The sequence below is a fragment of the Macaca fascicularis genome, chromosome 2, assembly GCF_037993035.2.
Source record: "Macaca fascicularis isolate 582-1 chromosome 2, T2T-MFA8v1.1".
NCBI classification, from domain to species: Eukaryota; Metazoa; Chordata; class Mammalia; order Primates; family Cercopithecidae; genus Macaca; species Macaca fascicularis.
This window is the reverse complement of record NC_088376.1, coordinates 150,031,302-150,055,867: the sequence shown is the minus strand read 5'-3', so window position 1 is coordinate 150,055,867 and position 24,566 is coordinate 150,031,302. Positions and strand designations below refer to the sequence as shown.

At 46.9% G+C, this 24,566-nt stretch overlaps 1 protein-coding gene across 4 annotated transcripts in view; it reads left to right on the top strand.

Moving 5' to 3' along the window:
* TAMM41 (TAM41 mitochondrial translocator assembly and maintenance homolog) overlaps nt 1–24,566 on the top strand; it is a 123,137-nt gene that overhangs the window by 88,602 nt on the left and 9,969 nt on the right. For 2 of the 4 annotated variants that reach the window (XM_065539510.2, XM_074032993.1), the window contains one exon: nt 5,386–6,121. The exons of 1 other annotated variant lie outside the window; for it this stretch is intronic. In XM_065539510.2, the coding sequence (XP_065395582.1) occupies nt 5,386–5,588 (203 nt within the window). In that variant the 3' untranslated portion in view covers nt 5,589–6,121. Of the gene's footprint in view, nt 1–5,385; nt 6,122–21,538; nt 21,854–24,566 lie in introns of those variants that run through there. One more of the 4 variants, XM_005547827.5, reaches the window with a different exon arrangement.

The following is a 24,566-nucleotide window of genomic DNA, read 5'->3' as shown; positions in this document are numbered from 1 at the left end:
TAAAGGAAAAAAGCTTCCTGAGAGGGCAGCTACTTGCCCATCCAGAATGATGACAGTAGAGGTGTTCTGGAAATATTATGATCAGGTCTGTCCGCTTTGTGTGGCTTTCTACTCAGGAAGGTTTTCTTTCTCTTTTTTTGTTTTGAGATGGAGTTTCATTCTTGTCCCCCAGGCTGGAGTGCAGTGGCGTGATCTCAGCTCACTGCAACCTCTGCCTTCTGGGTTCAAGCGATTCTCCTGCCTCAGTCTCCCAAATAGCTGGGACTACAGGCACGTGCCACCACGTGATTTTCATATTTTTAGTGGAGACGGAGTTTCACCACGTTGGCCAGGCTAGTCTCGAACTCCTGATCTCAAGTGATCCACCCACCTCAGCGTCCCAAAGTGCTAGAATTCCAGGCGTGAGCCACCGTGCCCAGCCAGGAATGTTTTCTTAAACCTGATTTATAGAATTTGGTTTTCATCTAGATGCTAAAACCTGGAAGGTGGAGGAACTGGGGTGGGGTGGGAGGAATTCATATGTACTGAGCACTTGCTTTCTGTATGCATTCCCATTCATCCACACATGGGCTGTGGAAGCCACGTGTCTTTATTCCAGTGTTACACCTGAGGACATCAGGGTCCTAAAAGGTCGACGGAGTTCTCTCAGGAGGTGCTGGGGTAGGAGTTTGAGCCCATGTCTGCCTGGCCCAATGCCCTTTCCACTGTACCACTTCCAAGCAGAGTTGGCGTCTCGTTTACAGGGCCTTGTGCAGTGCCTGGCACATGAGAGATGCTTACTATTAAGCATCTAGGTGTTTCCTAAAAGAATGGATGTGCCATTGATCACCCGCTAAGCTCCTAGATGGCGATCACTCTTTTCACGTGAGCAGTACGGAGTAGGGCTGAGTAGTGCTGAGCACATGCAGGTGGGTCTCTGACAAATGTTTTTTATGAAAAAGATGAAAAATAATTGACTTTTTAGCATTATATTCTTTAATCTCCCCAGATCCCATTAATTATTGCTCTTAAATAATTATATTTAGCATTATATTCTTTAATCTCCCCAGATCCCATTAATTAAATAATTAATTAAATAATTAATGGGATCTGGGGAGATTAAAGAATATAATGCTCTTTCTTTAAGAGCAATGATTAATGGGATTTGGAGGAGATTAAAGAATATAATGGTAAATTATATTTCTCAGGCGGGGCGAGGTGGCTCACACCTGTAATCTCAGCACTTTGGGAGGCTGAGGCGGGTGGATCACCTGAGATCAGGAGTTCAAGACCAGCCTGGCCAACATGGTGAAACCCCATCTCTACTAAGAATACAAAAATTAGATGGGCGTGGTGGTACATGACTGTAATCCCAGTTATTTGGGAGACTGAGGCAGGAGAATCACTTGAACCTGGGAGGCGGGGGTTGCAGTGAGCTGAGATCAGGCCACTGCACCCTAGCCTGGGCAACACAGCAAGATTCCATCTCAAAAACAAAAACAAAATTAAAAACTAAAAATACACACATCCAGCCGAGATGAAGTGGCTCATGCCTGTAACCGCAGCATTTTGGGAGGCCGAGGTGGGCGGATCACCCGAGGTCAGGAATTTGAGACAGCCTGACCAACATGGTGAAACCCCGTCTCTACTAAAAATACAAAAATTAACTGGGCGTGTTGGCATGTGCCTGTCATCCCAGCTACTCAGGAGGCTGAGGCAGGAGAATCACTTGAACCTGGGAGACGGAGGTTGCAGTGAGCCGAGATCGTGCCGCTGCACTCCAGCCTGGGCGACAGAGCGAGACTCCGTCTCAAACAAACAAACAAAAGCACCCCACAGATCTGATCATGTTGCTCCCAACTTAAAATTCTGGAATGTCTCCATTGCCCTTCAAAAACAAAATGTCCCAGAACCCTTAACAGCTCACCTCGGCCTCCAGCAATGTGTCCTAGCAGCTCCCGCTCACCTTGAGATGCGGGCTCTCTAACCTCCAGACAACTGGGATCATCTCCATTCCTGGGGCTTTGCTGTCTGCTGCCACCACTTGCGCTGTTCTTTCCTTCTTTCACCCGACTGACTCCTACTTAACCTGCTGGCTCAGCTTAGACATTAGTTCCTCTGGGAAGCATCCTCTGCCCTCCCAAGACTGAATGGGGGCCCCAGACTTACACTTCATGGCTCTTGTAACTCTCGTTTATAAAAACTCCCAGTACAACTTGGTTTCTTCAGTGTGTCCCTTCCCTGCTGGACTCAGTTTCTAAACAACGAGGACCCTGCCATTCGTTCACCAACGCCTCTTGAGCAGCTGCTCGGGGAACAGGATTGGAAAGAGGCTCTCAGTGCCTACATGTTTGCTGCATGAATGATTATCACCCTGCACTGATGTGGTGACGTGGCCAGTGATTGAGGGGAAGTGACACAGAATTGCTTCTAAATCACAGAATCAGAGCAAAGATTAAAGCACCAGGATAAGTTACAAAGCATTGTCATTTTGCTGTCTGTGGCCGGCAGTTCATTAGGCCCACTTGGGCCTGATTTCCACGCGGGGAATAAACAAGGTGACATCATGGTGACGCACTCCCAGGGGATTGTGCAAGTGTGCCAGCTCTGTTTGCTGGTTGGAAGAGCTGTGTGTGGTCTCGTGGGCTGCTAATCATCTTTGTAGGGCTTATGATTCTGCAGCTCTCCAGGGACAGGTGACAAATGTCAGTCTCTAAGTTCCTCTGACCTCTGCGTAATTCTCGGACTCTACCCTGCCTTCCTGGGGAGACGGCCTCCCCTGGACTCATAGAGTTCCAACAGTGCTCTCGTTCCCTGGTTTTCAAACTCTGAGTCCACTCAGAATTTCCCCTCACTCAACTTTCAGCGTAACAGCGAACATTTCTCAAGCACTTTACAGTTTGTAAAATGTTTCCACTTATTCTCTCTCATGTGAGCGTGGATCTTACCATGCTCATTGAAAGAAGAAGAAAGAATGAAGACTGTGTAATTTCTATGCACACAGATTCAACTCAGTGACCCAGACAGGTTATTTAACCCCTCTGTGCCTCAGTTATCTGTACAATGGGATAATAATAGGAACGATGGCATGGGATGTTTGCAAAGGTTAATTAAATTAACACAAGTATTCAGCTAGAATAGTTTCCAGCCCATATGTAATCACTAAGTGGTAACTATTTTTATTACTGTTATTACTATATAGTATCCTTTGTGACAGGAAATAGAGTCCATTTGAAAGAACATGGGCTTTGGACTCTGGAAGACTGGGTTTCTTTTTTCTTTTTCTTTTTTTTTTTTTTTTGAGAAGCAATTTTGCTCTTCCTGTTTCGCTCAGCCTGTTGCCCAGGCTGGAGTGCAATGGTGCAATCTTAACTCACCACAACCTCTGCCTCCCGGGCTCAAGCGATTCTCCTGCCTCAGCCTCCCAAGTAACTGGAATTACAGGTATGTGCCACCACGCCCAGCTAATTTTCTATTTTTAGTAGAGACGGGGTTTCTCCATGTTGGTCAGGCTGGTCTCGAACTCCCAGCCTCAGGTGATCAGCCTGCCTTGGCCTCCTAAAGTGCTGGGATTACAGCCGTGAGCCACCACACCTGGCCCTGGAAGACCAGATTTCTATCTTGGCTCTATCAGTCCTGGCTGTTTAATCTCAGCAAGGTTATTTAACTTCTCAGAGTCTCAATTTGCTCATATATAAGATAGTGATTAATACAACCAACCTCAAAGAGTCATTGTGAATATTAACTGAGAGACTATCTGGAAAACACCTTGTGAAGATCAGGCACAGAGTGGACCCCCAGTAAATGACAGGTCCTGCCTATTCCTCTGCATGGCCAGCACATCAGTTCCAATGCATAAGAAAAGAGAATTACACTCAGGATAAGTAAGGGTGGTCATGGAAGAGGAGAAAAGGCAGTGCCACCAGACACTTGGTAGCTTCCAACAAATGGTAGCTGTTCAGTGACTCTAGAATTGAAAACCATTAATCGAATGCCTCAAGGGCAGAGAAGGAGTGCTAACGTTTATTGAGCACCTACTATGTGCAGAGCACTTTATATAAGTCATTTGAGCCTCAAATAGCCCTGGAAGAAACTCCATTTCACTCATAGTAAGATGGACACAGTGGTTGCTGAAGTCTTAAAGGGAGTGCAGAGGAAAGCTGGAATTCTAATCCAGGACTGTGTGATGCCTAAACATGTTTTGCAACCCATTAAATAATACTCATCCATGCTAACATCAGTCAGGGGACGAACAGACAGCAGGCAGGAGAAAGCTCAGGGAGGAAGTGCTTTATGGGGTGAAATTATTGCAGACAGTGAGAACAGCATGGCATATGTGGACCCTAAGGAGTGTAAGAGCTGGTTCTGGGAGTGGTGAGAGGGTGAGGCTGGAGAGGTGTGTGGGAGGAGAGCAGAGCCTGGCAGGGCCTTTGTGGCACTGTGAGCTTGGAGGGAGGGGTACGTTGCCAGGCAGCCCTAGTGCTGGCCATCCGGTGCACGTGGGTCCCAGCCGAGGGCACGTGAAATGCCTTTCTTCTTAGGTTCAAGCTGGACATACCCACCTGACAGTACACAGAATGTTCAGAGTGTTCAGCGGCGGTTCTCGTGTGAATTCCTTTCCCCAGCTCCTTAACAGGAATGTGTTCTCTGACACCAGTGCTTGGACCACCGTACCATCCTCCCACAGTCCGTCAGAAACAAAGCCTCTGGTCTTGTTCACCTCTTCTTTCTCTCCTGCAACAGGCCTTCCTCAATCCCTTTAGTCCTTCCACATTCTTCCCCACAAGCCGACTCATCCTAGTTTCTTCCTGGACCCCTTGTGAAAGGGTCCCATGCCAGTGCCTGCGGGACTGAGAGAGACATCTGCACGTCACAGACTTTTCTCAAAGCCCAGATAGTGGCCTTGGATGCAGAAAGCCTGTGTGTGTTAGGCTGAGTCTCCTCTCTGTTTCTACCCTGAGTCCCATGCCTGAGTCTACCCTTTGTTATCCAGGCTTTGGTGTCTGCCGAAGTCAGGAAGAGCAGGATGGGGGAAAGAGGGGAGGCCTGTATTTGAGGGCAGGGGCTCTGACTAGGGGGCTGCTGCAGCTCCCTAGGGAAGAGCTGTGGTCATCAGTTCGGGATCCTAGAAGGAAGCACAGTGAGGAAAAGAGAGATCTGAGGAAAAGAGAGATCTGAAGAAGGAAGGGCAAGGGGCGAGGAGACCGATGTCGAGATAAAGGGGGCATGGCCAGATGCCACTGAGTGCTTCAGGCACAGCAAGGAGACCAAATTCGTTCTCAGTGCAAGGGGCAGCCTCGTGTTCTCCTCACATCCTTGTCCATGTCTGTGAATTTTGCTGGCTGCTGTTTCTCCACCTGCTCCTAAGTGCTGCTGTTCTCCCAGCTCCTCTCATTCTACCTGCAGGAATCTTGGTTACTTTCAGGTGGAACCGAGGCCCCCTGCTCCTCAGCTATGGACTCAGGTATCAAACACTGGCAGGACCCTCTGTATATCCTGTGTGTTCCTCAAAACTTGTGCAAAACAACCCAGCATCATCTCTGTCAATCTCCTCCACTCCCTGTGTCTCCAGCTCAGCTACCAACACGACCCGCTACCCAGGCATCTAATCTAGAGATCCAAGTGTCACTGTGACTTCCCCCACTCCTCACCAACTACTGCCAATGCATTACCAATTCTTTTTTTAAATTTTTTATTATTTTTTTAGGCAGGGTCTCGCTCTATAACCCAGGCTGGAATGCAGTGGTGCAATCATGGCTTACTGCAGCCTTGACCTCCTGGATTAAAGTGATCCTCCCACCTCAGCCTCTCGAGTAGCTGGTGCAAGCCATCATGTCTGGCTGATTTTTTAAAAAACTTTTGTAAAGAAGGGGTTTCTTTATGTTGCCCAGGTTGGTTTTGAACTCCTGGGCTTAAGTGATCCTCCTGCCTTGAACTCCCAAAAATGCTGGGATTACAAACATGAGCCACTGCATCCGACCACCAATTCTTTTTAACCTCTGAAACATTTCTCAGATCTCTCTCTCTCTCTCTTTTTTTTTTTTTTTTTTTTTAGACAGAGTCTTGCTCTGTCACTGAGGCTAGAGCGCAGTGGCGTGATCTTCTGCCTCCCCGGCTCAAGTGATTCTCCTGCCTCAGCCTGCCAAGTAACTGGGATCACAGGCATGAGCCACCATCCCCAGCTAATTTTCTGTAGTTTTAGTAGAGATGGGGTTTCACCACGTTGGCCAGGCTGGTCTCGAACTCCTGACCTCAGGTGATCCACTTGCCTCGGCCTCCCAAAGTCCTGGGATTATAGGCATGAGCCACTGTGCCTGGCCTATTTTTTTTTTTTTTTTTTTTTTGGATACAGAGTCTTGCTCTGTCACCTAGGCTGGGGTGCAGTGGTGCATTCTTGGCTCAATGCATTCTTTGCCTCCTAGGCTCAAATGATCTTCTCACCTCAGCCTCCCAAGTAGCTGGGACTACAAGGCCACACCACCATGCCCCACTATTTATTTATTTTGTATTTTTATTAGAGATGGAGGTCTCACCATGTTGCCCAGGCTGGTCTTGAACTCCTGGGCTCAAGTGATCCTCCAGCGTCAGCCTCCCAAAGTGCTGGGATTGCAGGTGTGAGCCACTGTGCCGACCAGGGCAGCCAGTGTTGATTATCCTATCTAAGACAGCTCTCCATTCCCCCATCACTTCATCCTGATTGACTTTCTCCATTTCTCCTACCAGCTTTATCCTGATAGTTGACAGCACTCTCTGAAGCCCTTCGAACATGTACTTATTTAGTTGTCTCTCTCAACATCCCCCACTATGGTATAAGCTTCATAAGGGCCAGGCATGGTGGCTCACACCTATAATTTCAGCAGTTTGGGAGGCTGAGGCAGGACGATCGCTAGGGCCCAGGAGTTCAAGACCAGCCTGGGAAACATAGCAAAACCCTATCTCTACAAAAAATTAAAAAATAAAAATTAACCAGCCATGGTGGCATGCACCTGTAGCACCTGTAGTCCCAGTTACTCGAAAGGGTGAGGCGAGAGGGTCGCTGGAGCCCAGCAATTGGAGGCTGCAGTGAGCTATGATTGTGTGGCTGCACTCAAGCCTGGGTGACAGAAAGCAAGACCCTGTCTCAAAAAAAAAAAAAAAAAAAAAAAAAAGCTTTGTAAGAACAATTGAGAGGTGAAGTCAGCTGGAATTCCTGGGTTAAGTGGGGACTTGGAGAACTTTTGTGTCTTACAAGAGGATTGTAAAATGCACCAATCAGCACTCTGTAACTAGGATTGTAAAATACACCAATCAGTGCTCTGTGGCTAGCTAGAGGTTTGTAAAATGGACCAATCAGCACTCTGTAAAATGGACCAATCAGCAGGATGTGGGCAGGGACAAATAAGGGAATAAAAACTGGCCACTGCAGCCAGCAGTGGCAACCAGCTCGGGTTCCCTTCCGCTCTGTGGAAGCTTTGTTCTTTCGCTTTTCACAATAGATTTTGCTGCTGCTCATTCTTTCGGTCCGTGCCACCTTTGAGAGCTGTAATGCTCACCACGAAGGTCCGTGGCTTCATTCTTGTAGTTAGCAAAACCACGAACCCACCGGAAGGAAGAAACTCTGGACACACCACCTTTAAGAACTGTAACAAGGCTCGGCACGGTGGCTCAAGCCTGTAATCCCAGCACTTTGGGAGGCCGAGACAGGCGGATGAGGAGATCAGGAGATCGAGCATCCTGGCTAACATGGTGAAACCCCGTCTCTACTAAAAAATACAAAAAAAAAAAAAAAAAAACTAGCCGGGCAAGGTGGCGGACGCCTGTAGTCCCAGCTACTTGGGAGGCTGAGGCAGGAGAATGGCGTGAACCCAGGAGGCGGAGCTTGCAGTGAGCTGAGATCCGGCCACTGCACTCCAGCCTGGGCAACAGAGCAAGACTCTCTCTCAAAAAAAAAAAAAAAAAAAAAAAAAAAAAAAGAACTATAACACTCACCACAAAGGTCCACAGCTTCATTCTTGAAGTCAGCGAGACCACAAACCCACCAGAAGGAACAAACTCCGGGCAGACAATGACCTTGTTTTGTTCATCTCTGAGTGCTCAGCACCTGCCTGAGTGTCCAGCACATACTCAGTAAATACCTGCATAGTGGACCACAAGAGGGTGATGCCACAGAAGCCTAGTGGTTCCCAGTTGGAGCTACTTGCATCAAAGTCACCCAGGACTCTCTGCAAGCAAACAGACACCTGAACCCTACCCCAATCTCATACCCATTATATCTGAACCCCCTGGCCATGGATAAGTGCAAAATTCTCCACATTAACACAGCCAGGGTCAAGAACCATTAAAGTAGAGAATTTCAAGAAGGATCAGCAGTGGCAAATGCGGCAGGGAGTTTCACAATCTAAGACCTGAACAATGTCCAGACTTGACACACTTTGGGAGTAAGCTGGTCAGTTCAAGGTAAGGAGGATGCAGCTCTGGAGGAAATACGGTGGTGGCTCTCCACGGTTGGCCCCATCTTCTGCCAACAATGCCCTGGTTGTCCTCAGAGAGATTCATTCTCTCTCATTCTCAACCATGAGGTTCGGTAGGCCTGGTCCCAGCAGGGCAGGCTCTGACTGGCCACGACAATGGGGTTAACTCCCAAGGCATTTGGCTCAGTGCTATTCATGTGACCAAATCAGAGCTAAGGATGTCCAAGAAGGTGCTTCTTGGGCTCATAAGTAAAAGTCTTGGCCAGGCACAGTGGTTCATGCCTGTAATCCCAGCTCTTTGGGAGGCCAAGGTGGGCAGATCACTTGAGGTCAGGAGTTCGACACCAGACTGGCCAACATGGTGAAACCCCGTCTCTATTGAAAATACAAAAATTAGCCAGGTGTGGTGGTGCACACCTGTAATCCCAGCTACTCGGGAGGCTGAGGCAGGAGAATTACTTGAACCCGGGAGGCAGAGGCTGCAGTGATCTGAGATTGTGCCACTGCACTCCAGCCTGGGCAATAGAGTGAGACTCTGTCTCAAAAAAAAAAAAAAAAAAAAAAAAAAAGTATCTTCTATAAGCTCCTGGAAAGGACTCTTCCTCTTTCTCCAGGCGTTGTGGGATGAGAGTGTGCACCCTGGACCTGTGGTCGACATTGTGCTCCCTGGATGATGTCTTATTTTTTTTTTTTTTTTTGAGACAGAGTTTCGTTCTTGTTTCCCAGGCTAGAGTGCAATGGTGCGATCTTGACTCACCGCAACCTCTGCCTCCCGTAGCTGGGATTACAGGCATGCACCACCATGCCTGGCTTATTTTGTATTTTTAGTAGAGACAGGGCTTCTCCATGTGGGTCAGGCTGGTCTCGAACTCCTGACCTCAGGTGATCCACCTGCCTCGGCCTCCCAAAATGTGAGATTACAGGCGTGAGCCACCGCGCCTGGCCGACGATCTCTTATTGTCCAGGCTAGACATCATCTAGCCTGGCACTGCTAGATAAAGCCCTCCAGAAGGGAGAGAGAGGGAGAGAGGCACGGAGGCCTGGAGACAGAAGCGAACCCCATCTAGAGCAAGTTCCCTCTGAACATGCCAGTTCCATGCATTAATAAAGCCTCCTTATGAATGAAAAAGAATCCTGACCAATAAAACTGTTGTCAACCTGTGCACCTGGTGAGTTGAGGATGGACTGGACTTTGGCTTGTGGACACCTAGGCTCTCAAACAGATTTTATTGAGCTAGGATGTGAATCCAAGCCACAAGACTTCAGCCACCAGAATGATGTCAGTATTCTCGAGATCTGTCAGTAGCAGTCAATATTTCAGAGGAAGCTGGGCGCAGTGGCTCACCCCTGCAATCCCAGAGTTTGGGGAGGCTGAGGCAAAAGAATTGCTTGAGCCCAGGAGTTCAAGACCATCCTGGGCAACATAGTGAGGGCCCTATCTCCACAAAAAAATTTAAAAATTAGCCACGCATAGTGGTGTGCGCCTGTAGTCCCTTCTACTCAAGAAGCTTAGGCAGGAGGATCCCTTGAGCCCAGGAGTTCAAGGCTACAGTCAGTGAGCCATGATCACACCACTGCACTTCAGCCTGGGCAACAGAATAAGGTCCTGTCTCTCAAAGGTTAGAACCTGAGGGTTACTGTAGAGGGTTAGTCCTGAGCCTAAAGTAGGCTCAATTCTGGAAAGTGAATATTTCACAATGGCCCCAGTCCAGAGAAACCTTGTTAGAAATAGACACTCCATGAAGCCTTTGGTTCACATGAGTACACATGCGTGCGGAGATGTTCCGGTATCCAAATGGCCACAGTGGGTCTCACTAACCAAAGGCAGCTTTGCCATCCCTAGAAGCCAACATGTGAACAAGCAGACCCAGCGGATCTCAAGCCACTGCGGTGTGAATGAGCCTTCCCTTCCGCTTCATATCTGGGTGTCCTGCATCTGTTTCTCATTGCCTGTTGTGTTTGTGTATTTATGCTCTGATTCATAGTAACTTCATGGTATGGAATTGATTTGTGTTGAACGCAACTAAATAAAAACAAATAATGAAAGAAAGAGAAAAAAAAGTCAGTCAACAGAGCCTGAGCAACTCTAGTACTAAACAATGGACTGGCTTCCCCATGTCTCACTCGTGTAGGTTGGCGTTGCACAGAATTTGGGGGCTCTCCTGGGGACCCTGATCACTGTAAAGCACAGGAAATAGGCTTTGGTGGCCAGGACCCAAGGATTATGAATACAAGACTCCAGTGTCCAGTTTTGTAGTCAAATGATTATGGACTCTAGAGACACCTTCAGGTTCAAGTCCTGTTTCCACCACTTACTGGCTATGTGACAGGGAAGTAATTTAACAAATCTGAGCCTCTTTGCTCAACTGTAAACATGAGTGCAATAAAAATCCACTTCTAACAGGGCGCAGTGGCTCATGCCTGTAATCCCAGCACTTTGGGAGGCCGAGGTGGGCAGATCACTTGAGGTCAGGAGTTCGAGACCAGCCTGGCCAACATGGGAAAACCCCATCTCTACTAAAAATACAAAAATTAGCTGGGTGTGGTGGTGCACACCTGTAATCCCAGCTATTTGAGAGGCTGAGGCAGGAGAATCACTTGAACCCAGGAGGCAGAGTTTGCAGTGAGCCAAGATGGCACCACTGCACTCCAGCCTGGGTGACAGAGTGAGCTCCATCTCAAAAAAAAAAAAAAAAAAAAAAAAAAAAAAAAAAAAATCCACTTCCTAGGGTGTTGAGGGTTAAATGATAACACACATGGGAAAGTTCCAAGCAAGGCCCCCTGGGACCTCCAGCCTCTCATATGGTGGTAACAGAATGGTTGTCACAGATACAAATCGCACGTTCTCCACCACACCACCCACATGTCCCCTCTGGTAGCGCCCACAGAAAGGAAAGCTCTCAAAAATGTCAGTTTCTGTTCCTTTTTTTTTCTCTGTTATTTCACTGCTGCATTTAAGAGTATAAAAAACAGGCCGGGCGCGGTGACTCATGCCTATAATCCCAGCACTTTGGGAGGCCAAGGCAGGTGGATCACCTGAGTTCAGGAGTTGGAAACCAGCTGGCTAACATGGTGAAACCCCGTTTCTACTAAAAATACAAAAATTAGCCTGGCATGGTGGCGTGCGCCTGAAGTCCCAGCTACTCGGGGGGCTGAGGCGGGAGAATTGCTTGGACTTGGGAGGCAGAGGCTACAGTGAGCTGAGACTATACAACTGCACTCCAGCCCGGGCGGCAGAGCGAGGCTCCGTCTCATAAATAAATAAAGTTCTACCACACGTCTTTGTAGTCTGTTTCTCCTAAGCCCTATTCCAAGTAACCACTGATCTAGTATCTATCACCACAGATTGGATTTGTCTTTTCTAGAATCTAATATCTATCACCACAGACTAGATTTGTCTTTTCTAGAGTCTAATATCTATCACCACAGACTAGATTTGTCTTTTCTAGAATTTCTAGATATAGATGGAATCATACAGCATGGGCCTGGCACGGTGGCTCATGCCTGTAGTCCTGGTGCATTGGGAGGTCGAGGCAGGAGGATCACTTGAGCCCACGGGTTCGAGAGCAGCCTAGCAACATAGTGAGACCCTGTCTCTACAAAAAATACAAAAAAGTTAGCTGGGCATGGTGGTGTGCACCTGTCGTCCGGAGGCTGAGGCAGCTCATTTGAGGCTACAATGAGCTGTGATTGTACCACTGCACTCCAACGTGGGCAACAGAGAGAGACTCCGCCTCAAAAAAATAAATAAATAAAAATAAATAAATAAATAAATAAATAAATAAATAAATAGGAATCCTAGAATATATAGCCTCTGATATGTTTTTTTTCCCCCCGGCATAGTGTGTTTGAGATTCACCATTGTTGTGTGTATCAGTAGTTCTTTTATTGCTCAGTAGTATTTCATTGTAAACGAATATTTCCCAATTCGTTTATCTCTTTACCTGTTGATGGACATTTAACTTATTTTCAGCTTTTGGCTCTTATTGGTAAAGCTGCTCTGACATTTGTGCACAAGTCTTCTAGTAACATTCCATTTCTCGTGGGTAAATATCTCACTGTAGACTTGTGGCGTTATATGGTAAGTGTATGTTTAAATTTTTAAATGTTTATAAAAAGTGCCAAATAGTATATGAGAGTTCCAATTTCTTCACATGTTTGTCAACACTTGGTATTGTCAGGCTTTTTTACTTTTAGCTATTTCGGTGAATATGATGTGGTAACTAACTGTAGTTTACTGCCAACATTTAAAAAATTCTGGTAAAATAGGTATAACTTCAAATTTAGCATCTTGATCATTTTTCAGTGTACAGTTCAGTGGCGTTAAATACATTCACACAGCTATGCCCGCATCACCACCATGTATCCACAGATCTTTCTTCATCTTGCAAATCTAAACTCTGTACCCATTAAATGATAACTTCCCATTTCCTCTTCCCACAGGTCCTGGCAACCACTATTCTACTTTCTGTCTCTATGCATTTGACTGCTCTAGGTACTGCATAGATGTGGAAATATACAGTATTTGTTTTTTCTTTTTTTGTGACTAGTTTATTTCACTTAGCATAATGTCCTCAAGGTTCATCCATGTTGTAGCATGTGTCAGAATTTGCTTCCTTTTTAAGGTAGAATAATATTCCATGGTATGCATAGACCAATTTTTTTATCCATTCATTTATCAATGAGCATTTGCTTTTCTTCCACCTTTTGGCTATTGTGAATAATGCTTCTATGAGCATGGATATACTAATATCTCTTTGAGTTCTCCTTTTATTTATTTATTTTTTGAGACAGGGTCTCACTCTGTTGTCCAAGTTGGAGTGCAGTGGCTCACTGCGTCCTAGACCTCCTGTGCTCAAGTGATCCTCCAGCCTCAGCCTCCTGAGTGGCTGGGACTACAGGTGTGCACCACTACACCTGGCTAATTTTTAAAAATTATTTGTAGGCTGGGTGTGGTGGCTCATGCCTGTAATCCCAGCACTTTGGGAGGCCGAGGTGGGCAGATCACCTGAGTTCAGGAGTTGGAGACCAGCCTGGCCAATATGGTGCAACCCTGTCTCTACTAAAAATACAAAAATTAACCGAGCGTAGTGGTGGGCACCTGTAATCCCAGCTACTTGGGCGGCCAAGGCGGGAGAATCGCTTGAACCTGGGAGATGGAGGTTGCAGTGAGCCGAGATTGCACCACTATACTCCAGCCTGGGTGACAGAGCAAGACTCCATCTCAAAAAAAAAAAAAAAAAAAAAAATGACTTGTAGAGATGAGGTCTTGCGGTGTTGCTCAGTCTGGTCTTGAACTTCTGGGCTCAAAGAATCCTCCTGCCTTGGCCTCCCGAAGTATTGGGATTCCAGGTGTGAGCCACCATGCCCAACCTATTTTCTGTTTCCCTTTTATTTCTTTTTCTTTTTTTCTTTCTTTTCTTTTCTTCTTTTCTCTTCTTTTCCTTTTCCTTCTTTCTTTTCTTTTTTCTCTTCTTTCTTTTTTTTTTTTTTTTTTCTGAGACAGAGTCTTGCTCTTTTGCCTAGGCTGGAGTACAGTGGCGGGATCTCAGCTCACTGTAACCTCTGCCTCCTGGGTTCAAGTGAATCTCACACCTTAGCCTCCTGAGTTGCTGGGGTTACAGGCGTGCATCACCACGCCTGGCTAATATTTCTTTTTTTAGTAGAAATAGGGTTTTACCATGTTGGCCAGGCTCGTCCCAAACTCCTGACATCATGTGATCCACCAGCCTCAGCCCCGCAAAGTGCTGGGATTACAGGTGTGAGCCACTATGCCTGGCCGCCACTAACTTTTAAACTGTGCTTCTCTTAGAAGTGTTATTCCTGGCCAGGCATGGTGGCTCACGCCTGTAATCCTAGCTCTTTGGGAGGCTGAGGTGGGTGGATCACCTGAGGTCAGGAGTTCGAGACCAGCCTGGCCAACATGGTGAAATCCCGTCTCTACTAAAAATACAAAAATTAGCTGGGCATGGTAGCGGGTGCCTGTAATCCCAGTAACTTGGGAGGCTGAAGCAGGAGAATCACTTGAACCCAGGAGGCGGAGGTTGCAGTGAGCTGAGATCGCACCATTGCACTCCAGCCTGGGCAACAGAGCAAAAACTCTGTCTCAAAAAAAAAAAATTTTTTTTAAGTGTTATTCCATTTATAGATGAGGGGACTATAGTGCAGAGTGAGAAGGCAACCATAATAGCACTGGCTATGGCTTGTTCTTATCTCATCAGTGATAAAGGCGAGCAATTAGTTCATCTGGGGATGGATTGAACATATACTGAGGGCAATGGAAGGGTGACAGAGGCTGGAGATACTAGGTCTGCAGTTCCATGAGGGAGGCAGGTAAGTGAAGAGGCTCCAGTGTGCCACAGGAAGCACCTGATGCCCTAAGGTACCTCCAGGAAACTGAAAGCAGAGCTGTATAGTAGGAGCACTGGGTGTAAGAGTGGCCAGAAGCGAGGCGATGGAGGGAGGCTGGTTAGAGCTCTCCGTTGTGAACAGCAGAATCCACTCCAGCTTATATAGGCAGAAAATAAATTTATAGAAGATAATTAGGGGCCAGGCGGGGTGGCTCACACCTGTAATCCCAGTACTTTGAGAGGTCGAGGTGGGTGGATCACTTGATGTCAGGAGTTCGAGACCAGCCTGGCCAACATGGTGAAACCCTGTCTCTGCTAAAAATACAAAAATTGACCAGGCATGGTGGTGGGCGCCTATAATCGCAGCTACTTGGGAGGCTGAGGCACGAGAATCATTTAAACCCTGGAGGCAGAGGTTGTAGTGACCCAAGATTGAGCAACTGCACTCCAGCCTGGGCAACAGAGCGAGACTTCCTTTCAAAAAAAAAAAAAAAAGATTAATAGGTAGTTTATATCTCTGAGAGGTCCAGAGAATTGGGTTTGGAGGACCATGGGACCAGAAACAATGCCCAAACCACCCCACAGGACTTCCAGCAAAGACTCCACTGCCACCACTCTGCTGGTATAGACCCTGAAGCCCACTGGCTTCAGCGACATGGACACACAAACCCCCATTATTGCTGATCCCCAAAAGCTGGTGGCCTCTGCTCTCATCCTTGTCTTCAAATGGATCCTCTGGAGTGCCTGCTTCCTCACACTGCTCACTTCTGTGCAAAATCTTGCATGCCTGTGTCTGGTTGGGGGGCCTACACTCCCCAGATGTAAGGGAAGTTGGGAAAATGAGTTTTTCTGGCTTTAGTCTTCAGTAGGCAGCATTTGTAAGGGAGAGAGCTCCCCAGTCATAGGAAGAGGTTCGTGGGTCGCTGGGCACACTGGCTCATGCCTGCAATCCCGGCACTTTGGGAGGCCAAGGCAGGAAGATCACTTGAGTCCTGGAATTCGAGACCAGCCTGGGCAACATGGCAAGACCCCTGTCTCTACCAAAAAAAAAAAATTTGTTTTAATTAGCCAGGTGTGGTGGTACACACCTGTAGTCACCACTACTCAGGAGGCTGAGGTAGGATGATTGCTTGAGCCCAGGAGTTAAAGGTTGCAGTGAACTATGATCATGCCACTGCACTCCAGCGCAACAGAGCAAGACCCTGTCTCAGGAAGAAAAAAAAAAAAAAAAAAAAGGCAAGCAGTGGGCATGTTCACATAAAAACTTGTACACAAATGTTCATAGCAGTTTGATTTGCAATAGCCAGCAAGTGGAAATGGTGCCGGTGTCTGTGAGCACGTGAGTGGTTAAACAAACTGTGGTCCTTCCATCCCATGGAGGATTCCTCCGCCATAAAAGGCAAGGCCTACTGATGCATGTAACAACTGGGATGAATCTTCAAGGAATTAGGCCAAGCAAAAGAAGCCAGTCCTATAAGGTTGCACACTGTATGATTCCATTCATATAACATTTTGAAATGGCAACAATTTAGGAATGGAAAACAGATTGGTGGTCGTCAGGGGCCTGGGATGAGGAGAGAGGGCACAGTGGGCGGGGAGGGGAGTGGGGTTACAAAGGGACACCCCAAGGGATTTTGGTGATGGAAACGTTCTGAGTCTTGACTGTGGAATTGGATATATGGGCCTACACACATGAATTAAATACACACATGCACTCTTATGGTCTAAATGTGTGTGTTCCTCTAAAATTCATATGGTAGACCGCCCTTATTTACTTCCCAAGGTCACTATTAAATGGAAAATCCCATATCCTTTAAATTGATTGCTGTTCTGAGCAGCATGATGGAATTTTGTGCCGTTCTGCTCAGGACGTGAATAATCCCTTTGTCCAGCATATCCACGCTGCAGACACTCCCTGCCCATTAGTCATCTAGTAGCCATCTGGGTTATCAGATTGACTATCAGTGCCTGTGTTCAAGTAACCCTTATTTTACTTAATAATGACCTTAAGCACCAGAGTAGCGATGTTGTCAATTTGGATATTCCAAAGAGAAGCCACTTAAGTGACAAGGTGAAAGTTCCCAACATAATAAAGAAAGAACAAAAAAATCATATGCTGAAATTGCTAAGATCTATGGTAAAAACAAATTTTCTCCCCATGAAATTGTGGACAAGGAAAAAGAAATTCGTGCTAGTTTTGCTTTTGCACCTCAGACTGCAAAAGTTATGGCCACAGTGAATGATAAGTGCTTAGTTGGTGGGTGGAAGACATGAAGAGGAATGTGTTCTGATTGCCATCGTTTCAGGCATCCTCTGGGGGTCTTGGGATGTATCCTCTGAAGATAAGGGAATAACTTCGTCCCCAAGGTGATGGTATTAAGAGATAGGGACTTTAGGAGGTGACTGAGTCATGAGGAGTCCACTTTTCACGAATGGGATTCAGTGCCCTCGTGGTAGAGCTTAAAGGAGTGAATTCAGCTTTCTTGTCCTTCCACCTTCTGCTGTGTGGGGATGCAGCAACAGGGTACCATCTTGGAAACAGCAGCCCACACCAGACACCAGTGCCAGAGCCCTGAATTTTTTTTTTTTTTTTTTTTTTTTTTTTTTTTTTTTTTTTGAGACGGAGTCTCGCTCTGTCCCAGGCTGGAGTGCAATGGCGCGATCTCGGCTCACTGCAACATCTGCCTCCCAGGTTCAAGCTATTCTCCTGCCTCAGCCTCCTGAGTAGCTGAGATTACAGGCATGCACCACCACGCCTGGCTAATTTTTGTATTTTTAGTAGAGATGGGGTTTCACCATGTTGGCCCGGCTGGTCTTGAACTCCTGACCTCATGATCCACCCACCTCGGCTTCCCAAAGTGCTGGGATTACAGGGGTGAGCCACCGTGCCCAGCCTGGAGCCCTGATATTTGACTTCAGCCTCCAGGACTGTAAGAAATGAATTTCTGTTCTTTAGAAATTACCGGTCAGGCCGGGCACAGTGGCTCACACCTGTAATTCCAGCACTTTGGGAGGCCAAGGCGGTGGATCACCTAAGGTTAAGAGTTCAAGATCAGCCTGGCCAACATGGTGCAACCCCATCTCTACTAAAAATACAAAAATTAGCCAAGCATGGTGGCAGGCACCTCTAATCCCAGCTACTCGAGAGGCTTGAACCTGGGAGGCGGAGGTTGCAGTGAGCCAAGATCGCACCACTGCACTCTAACCTGGGCAACAAGAGCAAAACTCCGTCTCAAAAAAAAAAAAAGAAATTACCAGTCTAAGGTATTTTGTCATAGCGGCACAAAAGGACTAGGACACACACATGCACAAACATGCATATACACATACATGAATTCAAGTAAAACTGGGGAAAACTAACATTGGTGGATTGTGTCAATGGCAACATCCTGCTTGTGCTGCTGTACTAGGGTTGTGCGAGATGTTTCCACTGGGGCAAATGATACAGAGGGTACATGGGACCCCTCTGTATCATCTATTATAACTGCCTATGAATCTGCAATTATATCCACTTTAAAAAGAAAGAAAAAGCAGTGAGACGCTGGAAGACACTAGGGATTTGGGACTTTATTTTAAGAGCTGTGAGCAACTATTGAGGGCTTTTCAGCAGTAATGACGCACATCTTCATTTAACACCTATTTTCTGTCCAATGGTGGGATAATATTATTCTGGTCTAAGTTAAAAGTATGACATTTTAATTTAAAATAAAATGTAAAAGATCTGGGGTGGTTTTGTTGTTGTTGTTGTTGTTGTTGTTGTTGTTGTTGTTTGCCTTATGTGGTTTTCCAGAGTCTCCAAGAAAGCAATTTTAGGCCCAATACATGAGCTCCGATTCCTCTTGCAGCAGAAATAATAAGGAAGGATTCATTCTTTCATTCCTTCCAAAAACATGCATGAAGCATCTGCTATGGGTCAGGCTCTGTGCCAGGCACTGGATTCTGCAGTGAATAAAACATAGTGTTGCCCCTAAGACTATGTTATTAGAAGCTGGGAGAAAAAAACAATGGCTCCAATAAGAAAGGGATTTATTTGAGTCTCTGGGAACCTGTAGTCTGGGGATAAAGGTGCAGTGAGCGTACAACATCCTGAATATTCAGTATCCTCATATTTTTGCTCCATCCTTAACATGTCTTTTTTTTTTTTTTTTTTTTTTGAGGTGAAGTCTTGCTCTGTCACCCAGGCTGGAGTGCAGTGGTGTTATCTTGGCTCACTGCAACCTCTGCCTCCTGGGTTCAAGCAATTCTCCCTTCTCAGCCACCCGGGTATCTGGGATTATAGGTGTGCGCCACCACACCTGGCTAATTTTTGTATTTTTAGTAGGGACAGGGTTTCACCATGTTGGCCAGGCTGGTCTCGAACTCCTGACCTCAAGTGATCTGCACACCTTGGCTCCCAAATTGCTGGGATTACAGGTGTGAGCCAACATGCCCAGCCCTTAACACATCTTCTATCCTTAAGTTCACTGTGTAGTTGCAAGGTGGCCTTGGCACATCCACTCACTATAAGGAGGCAGGAGGGAAGAGCCAGCCCCTGGGAACTGGAGCCATCAGCTTCTGTTCACATCTCATTACCCATAACTTAGTCACATGACTATTCCTGTCTGCAGGGGAGCTGGGAAATCCAAATTCTCTGGTTAAGGCAAGGGGAGAGTGGATATGGATTGGTCACTAGCTGCTGCAAACACAAGGACCTTATCATCTAGGGGAGGAGGCAAGAATGTAACTCTGGTGACAGTATAGCCTGGTAACTGTGGTAGTAATAGAAGGGTGACAGAAAAGTTGCAGAGCCACAGATTCAGCCTTAAGCAATCAGGGAAGGGTTCAAAGAGGAGGAGACCTTTTGAAGAAATGCCCAGGAGAGGGAACTGCCTTGCATACACCAAAGCATAGAGGCATAAAAGGGTTTGTCATGTTGGACACATGAGAGAGTAGAGTCTAATGTCACTGGAGCAGAAGGTGCTTTCAGGAGTGATGGGAGATGGGGCCAAAAGGCGGGCTGGGCCCAGAACTGGCAGCACTGGATGCACAGCATCACTCCATTCCCGGTAATTCTGCGGATGATCCTCCCCAAAAAACAAATCCCACTTTTCCCCTACTTGAAAACTTCTGTCCATCCCCTATTCCTTATACCTGTGGTTCTCACAATGGGGTTTCCTGACCAGCAGGAGACATGGCAGAAATGCAAATGCAGATTCTCAGGCCTCATCCCGCACATACTCAGTGGATGGTGGCACCCAGCAGCCTGTGTTTCGGCAAGCGCCCACTTGACCCTGACGCAGGCTGAAGTTTGAGAATTACTGCGTTCTAAGACCGAGTCCTAATTACTTTCTCATGATTTCTGAAACTGGAGTTTACAAACGTACTCTTAGGAAATTATGGTTTTCTATGAGTTGTTTTAAAAAATTAATATTTTTAATGTTCTTTTAAATATGGACTTGTTCAAGTCTGGACACCTTTTCATCTAATTTCAGGCTCTGCTTTTGCCTTTGTGTTTACAGTGGCATTGGGGCCACCTGGAACAGTTTTAATTGTCCTAGCTAAATGACATACGAGCAGCAGCAGTTTTCATTTGTGAGTAACGTGCAGTGTGAGGTGTGCACAGTGGTTTGAATGGAGAAGAAAGGTGGAAGAGTTACATTGTCAAATGGCCCGTAGTAATAAGAAAACCACAGGAACCCAGCGGCGAGTCAGTTCCAGATCTCCATTTGGAATAGCTATTTAGTTTCACAAAACCGCATCATCTGTCATATCAAGTTAATATTGTTAATTTCAACATTGCTGACTTTGTGGTATTGCTTGTGTTTTGCCTGCAAATATGTTTGTGTTTTATAGCTGCTTAAAAGCTACAAGCCTCTAAAGAGTTTATATTTGGTTTGATGATATACATATTTGAGTTACATGATAACAAAAATAATGTAAGCTGGCCGGGCGTGGTGGCTCATGCCTGTAATCCCAGCACTTTGGGAGGCTGAGGCGGGCGGATCACCTAAGGTCAGGAGTGCGAGACCAGCCTGACCAACATGGAGAAACCCCATCTCTACTAAAAATACAAAATTAGCTGGGCGTGGTGGTGGCGCCTGTACTCTGGAGGCTGGGGCAGAAGAATCACTTGAACCCGGGAGGCAGAGGTTGCAGTGAGCTGAGATCGTGCTATTGCACTCTAGCCTGGGCGACGACAGTGAAACTCTGTCTCAAAATAATAATAATAATAATAATAATGTAAGCCAACAGGAATTTCTGTTCTTTAATGTGGGGAGTAGAGGGGTGGGCATCTGCAAATTACTTAAGATTAAGCCAGGGTTCTGGGTTACAGACAACAGGAATGGTCTCTGGTTAAGGTCAGCAGAAACGGAGCCCACTGGCTGGCTGTTGGGTGACTGAGGAACAGATGGGAAGGCTGGACAGCCAGTCTGAGAAAGTGGTCAGGAGCTAGAGAACGTGGCCAGGTCTGCCCCGGGAGCCATCTGGTGGAGACGGACTCCTGACTCTCCCCATACTGCAGCCTGGGCACTGCCATTCCCGGACTCTTGATGTTGCCACCACCAAGCCTTCGAATCATCCCCTCAAGAGTTCTGATCCTGGGCAGGTGCATCCAGTTGGCTGAGCCTGTGTCGTAGCCCTAGGGAGGGATTATCCAGCTCCCTTTGGCTTCCGTAGACCAACTCCACAGAAGAATTTCCCCTAAATAGGAAGAGTGGCCAGATGCTTGGGAGCCAAACCCACACCAATATTCACTCTAAACCCTCTCGTATAAAACAGAAAACGGGACCAGTTCCAGGGATGTCAGCATTAAATGAGATAAGCTGGCGAGCAGCCACTCTGAAGTCCTGCCCACACATTCATGGTAATTGCTGGAGCAGGGTGCGCCAAAGCCCCGCTGTGATCAAGAGCAGCGATAAAAGACCCAGACGCCATCCTTGGTATTTTTGTTTCGTGACCCTCACTACAGTGGGCCTATCAGGAGGAATCGCCCAAGGTAACCTAACAGAAACCATGAGAAACTGTGTCTTCCTTGATGTAAACCTGCTGCTTCTGACATGTATCAAAACAAGCTAATAAAAGGCATCTTGCTCAGATTTTGGAGTTGAAATTGAGAAAACAGAGTATTTATCATTATGGCACTATTACGTTCCCATCCTCCTGGGCTAATCACATGGTTGGTTTTGCTCAGAACATGAGGGATGGGAAGCGCCTGCCCAGGTCTCTGATAGCACTTGCTAAAAATGCTTCCCTGCCGTGCGCACATGTGGTTGCAATTAACTGTGAAGAAAACTGCTGCACGAGGAGAGACTGTGTATTATGTACTCCACCTTATGAGACAGTTACCCTTTCTTATTTGGGCTGCAAATCCTCCACTTTGAAGGTGTTTCATTTTGGAAACTACACAGGAAGTTCCTGATATTGTGCATTGCTTTCTTTGGAGAGATTTCTGCACAAGGAAATAGGTTTGTTTTTCTCCGTCCTTCTCCAGTTACATGAAGGTCTTGGAGAAAGCCCCTTTGCTTTGGCTACTGCATGATCTATTCACCCCCTGCCTCTCTGACCTCAGTCCCTAACCCCATTTGGATCTCTCATTCCCACCCCACTGCAGACACACTGGGCCCCTGCGTGGTTTGGAAACATGCTGGGTACTCCCCTGCCTCTGGGCCTATGCACCTGCTGTGCCCTCGCCTGGCACATCACATTCTTCCCTCATTATATACACATGCTTTGCTCCCTCAACTTCCTTCACGTTGCTGCTCAAACGTTGCCTTATTATAGATGTCTTTCTGTTTCTACTAATTCCACCCTTGACTTCCCAGGCACTTTCTCATTAATCCTGCTCCATTATTCTCTAGGGCACCTGATTCACTACATATTTACTTTCTTTTTTGTTTTCTTTTTGAAGTAAGGTATCACTTTGTCACCCAGGCTGGAGTGCAGTGACACGAACACAGCTCACTGCAGCCTCCACCTCTCGGGCTCAAGTGATCCTCCTGCCTCAGCCCCACCACAAGTAGCTGGGACTATAGGTGCCCGCCACCACACCCGGCTAATTTTTTGTATGTTTTGCAGAGATGGGGTTTTGTCATGTTGCCCAGGCTATTCTCAAACTCCTGAGCTTAAGTGATCTGCCTGCCTCAGCCCATATTTATTTTTCAAAAGAATTTTTAAAAATTTTTTAGAGACAAGATCTCACTCTGTCACCCAGGATGGAATGCAGTGGCGCAATCATAACTCACTGCAGACTCAAATTCCTGGGCTCAAGTAATCCTCCTGCTGCAGCCTCCAGAGTAGCTGGGACTACAGGCATGCACCACCATGCCTGGCTGACTTTTTAATTTTTTGTAGAGACAGGGTCTCACTTTGTTGCTCAGCTGGTCTTGAACTCCTGGCCTCAAGTGATCCTCCCTTCTCAGCCTCCCAAAGTGCTAGGATTACAGGTGTGAGCCACCATGTCACCCAGGCTGGAGTGCAGTGGCACGATCATGGCTCACTGCAAGCTCCGCCTCCTGGGTTCACACCATTCTCCTGCCTCAGCCTCCTGAGTAGCTGGGACTACAGGCGCCCACCGCCACGCCCGGCTAATTTTTTTTTTTTTTTTTTTGTATTTTTATTAAAGACGGGGTTTCACCGTGTTAACCAGGATGGTCTTGATCTCCTGACCTCGTGATCCACCCGCCTCGGCCTCCCAAAGTGCTGGTAACAGCTACTCACAGGCGTGAGCCACCGCGCCCGGCCCATATTTGCTTTTTAATGTGTTATTATCTGTCTTTTCCTACTAGAATGCAGTCTTAATTAGGCAGAGACTAGATCTTCTTCCCTGCTAATTGTGAGTGCCCAGCACATAGTAAACACTCAATGAACTATGTGTTGAATGAGTGGCTGCATGTAACAGAGCTATCATTTAGTGAGTAACAGAATTACAAACATTCTTTCTAATAGAGAGTGAATTACAGCAGTGTAATTAATACAACACTCAGGGTCAAAGGCAGTGAAGGGCCCATACGACTGTAAGAGGAGCTGTCAGGATCAGAAGCCACTGGGTGAAGGGGAAAATGCACATTTAAGTCTTTAGTCTGGACCCCACCTCTGTACCCGTCTCATATATCCAGTTTCCCTCCCAATGTCTCCTTTCGGATGTCTCTCAGACAGCTCACACAACGTGCAAAATGGAACTCTTGGTTCTGCCCCAAGGATAATTCTGCTCCTCCCCCAACTTCCCATTTTGGTTAAGGATCACCTTTCATCTCTGCTCAGGCCAAAAGCCAAGTTGTCATCCCGGGTGCCTTGCATTCCTTCCAGAAGGTTTGCTGACAGAGATGACCAGCTGGCCACCAAAGGCCCTTGTTCTCTTTCCACAGAGCCGGTGATAGGAAGTGGCTGCCCACCCAGGGACTACATTTCCTAGCCCACCTTCATTCAGTGAGGCCACGTGACTGGTTCTCACCAATGAAATATAAAGTGTTGTGTGCCACAACCTGGCCCATATAATGAGGAAGCACGTGTGCCTTCTCCATGCTCTTTCTCCATCTGCTTGCTGGCTAAAGAGGATCTTGCAATGAACTCGGGGGCCCCAGAGGCTGGCAGAGGCACAAGACAGAAGGCTCTTGGGTCCCTGAGTCACTACTTGGAGAAGAGTCACTTGCTCTTCCAGAATACCTGTTTGGACTTGTAAAGGAAAATTTAAAAATCTCAGGACCCCCCCACATTCCTTATAAGGGAAGGTTAGGCCTGGCTGCTGAGTCACGCAACACCCCCTTCCCGATGAATAGCTGTTACTAGCATTATGCCTCAGCCAGGTCCC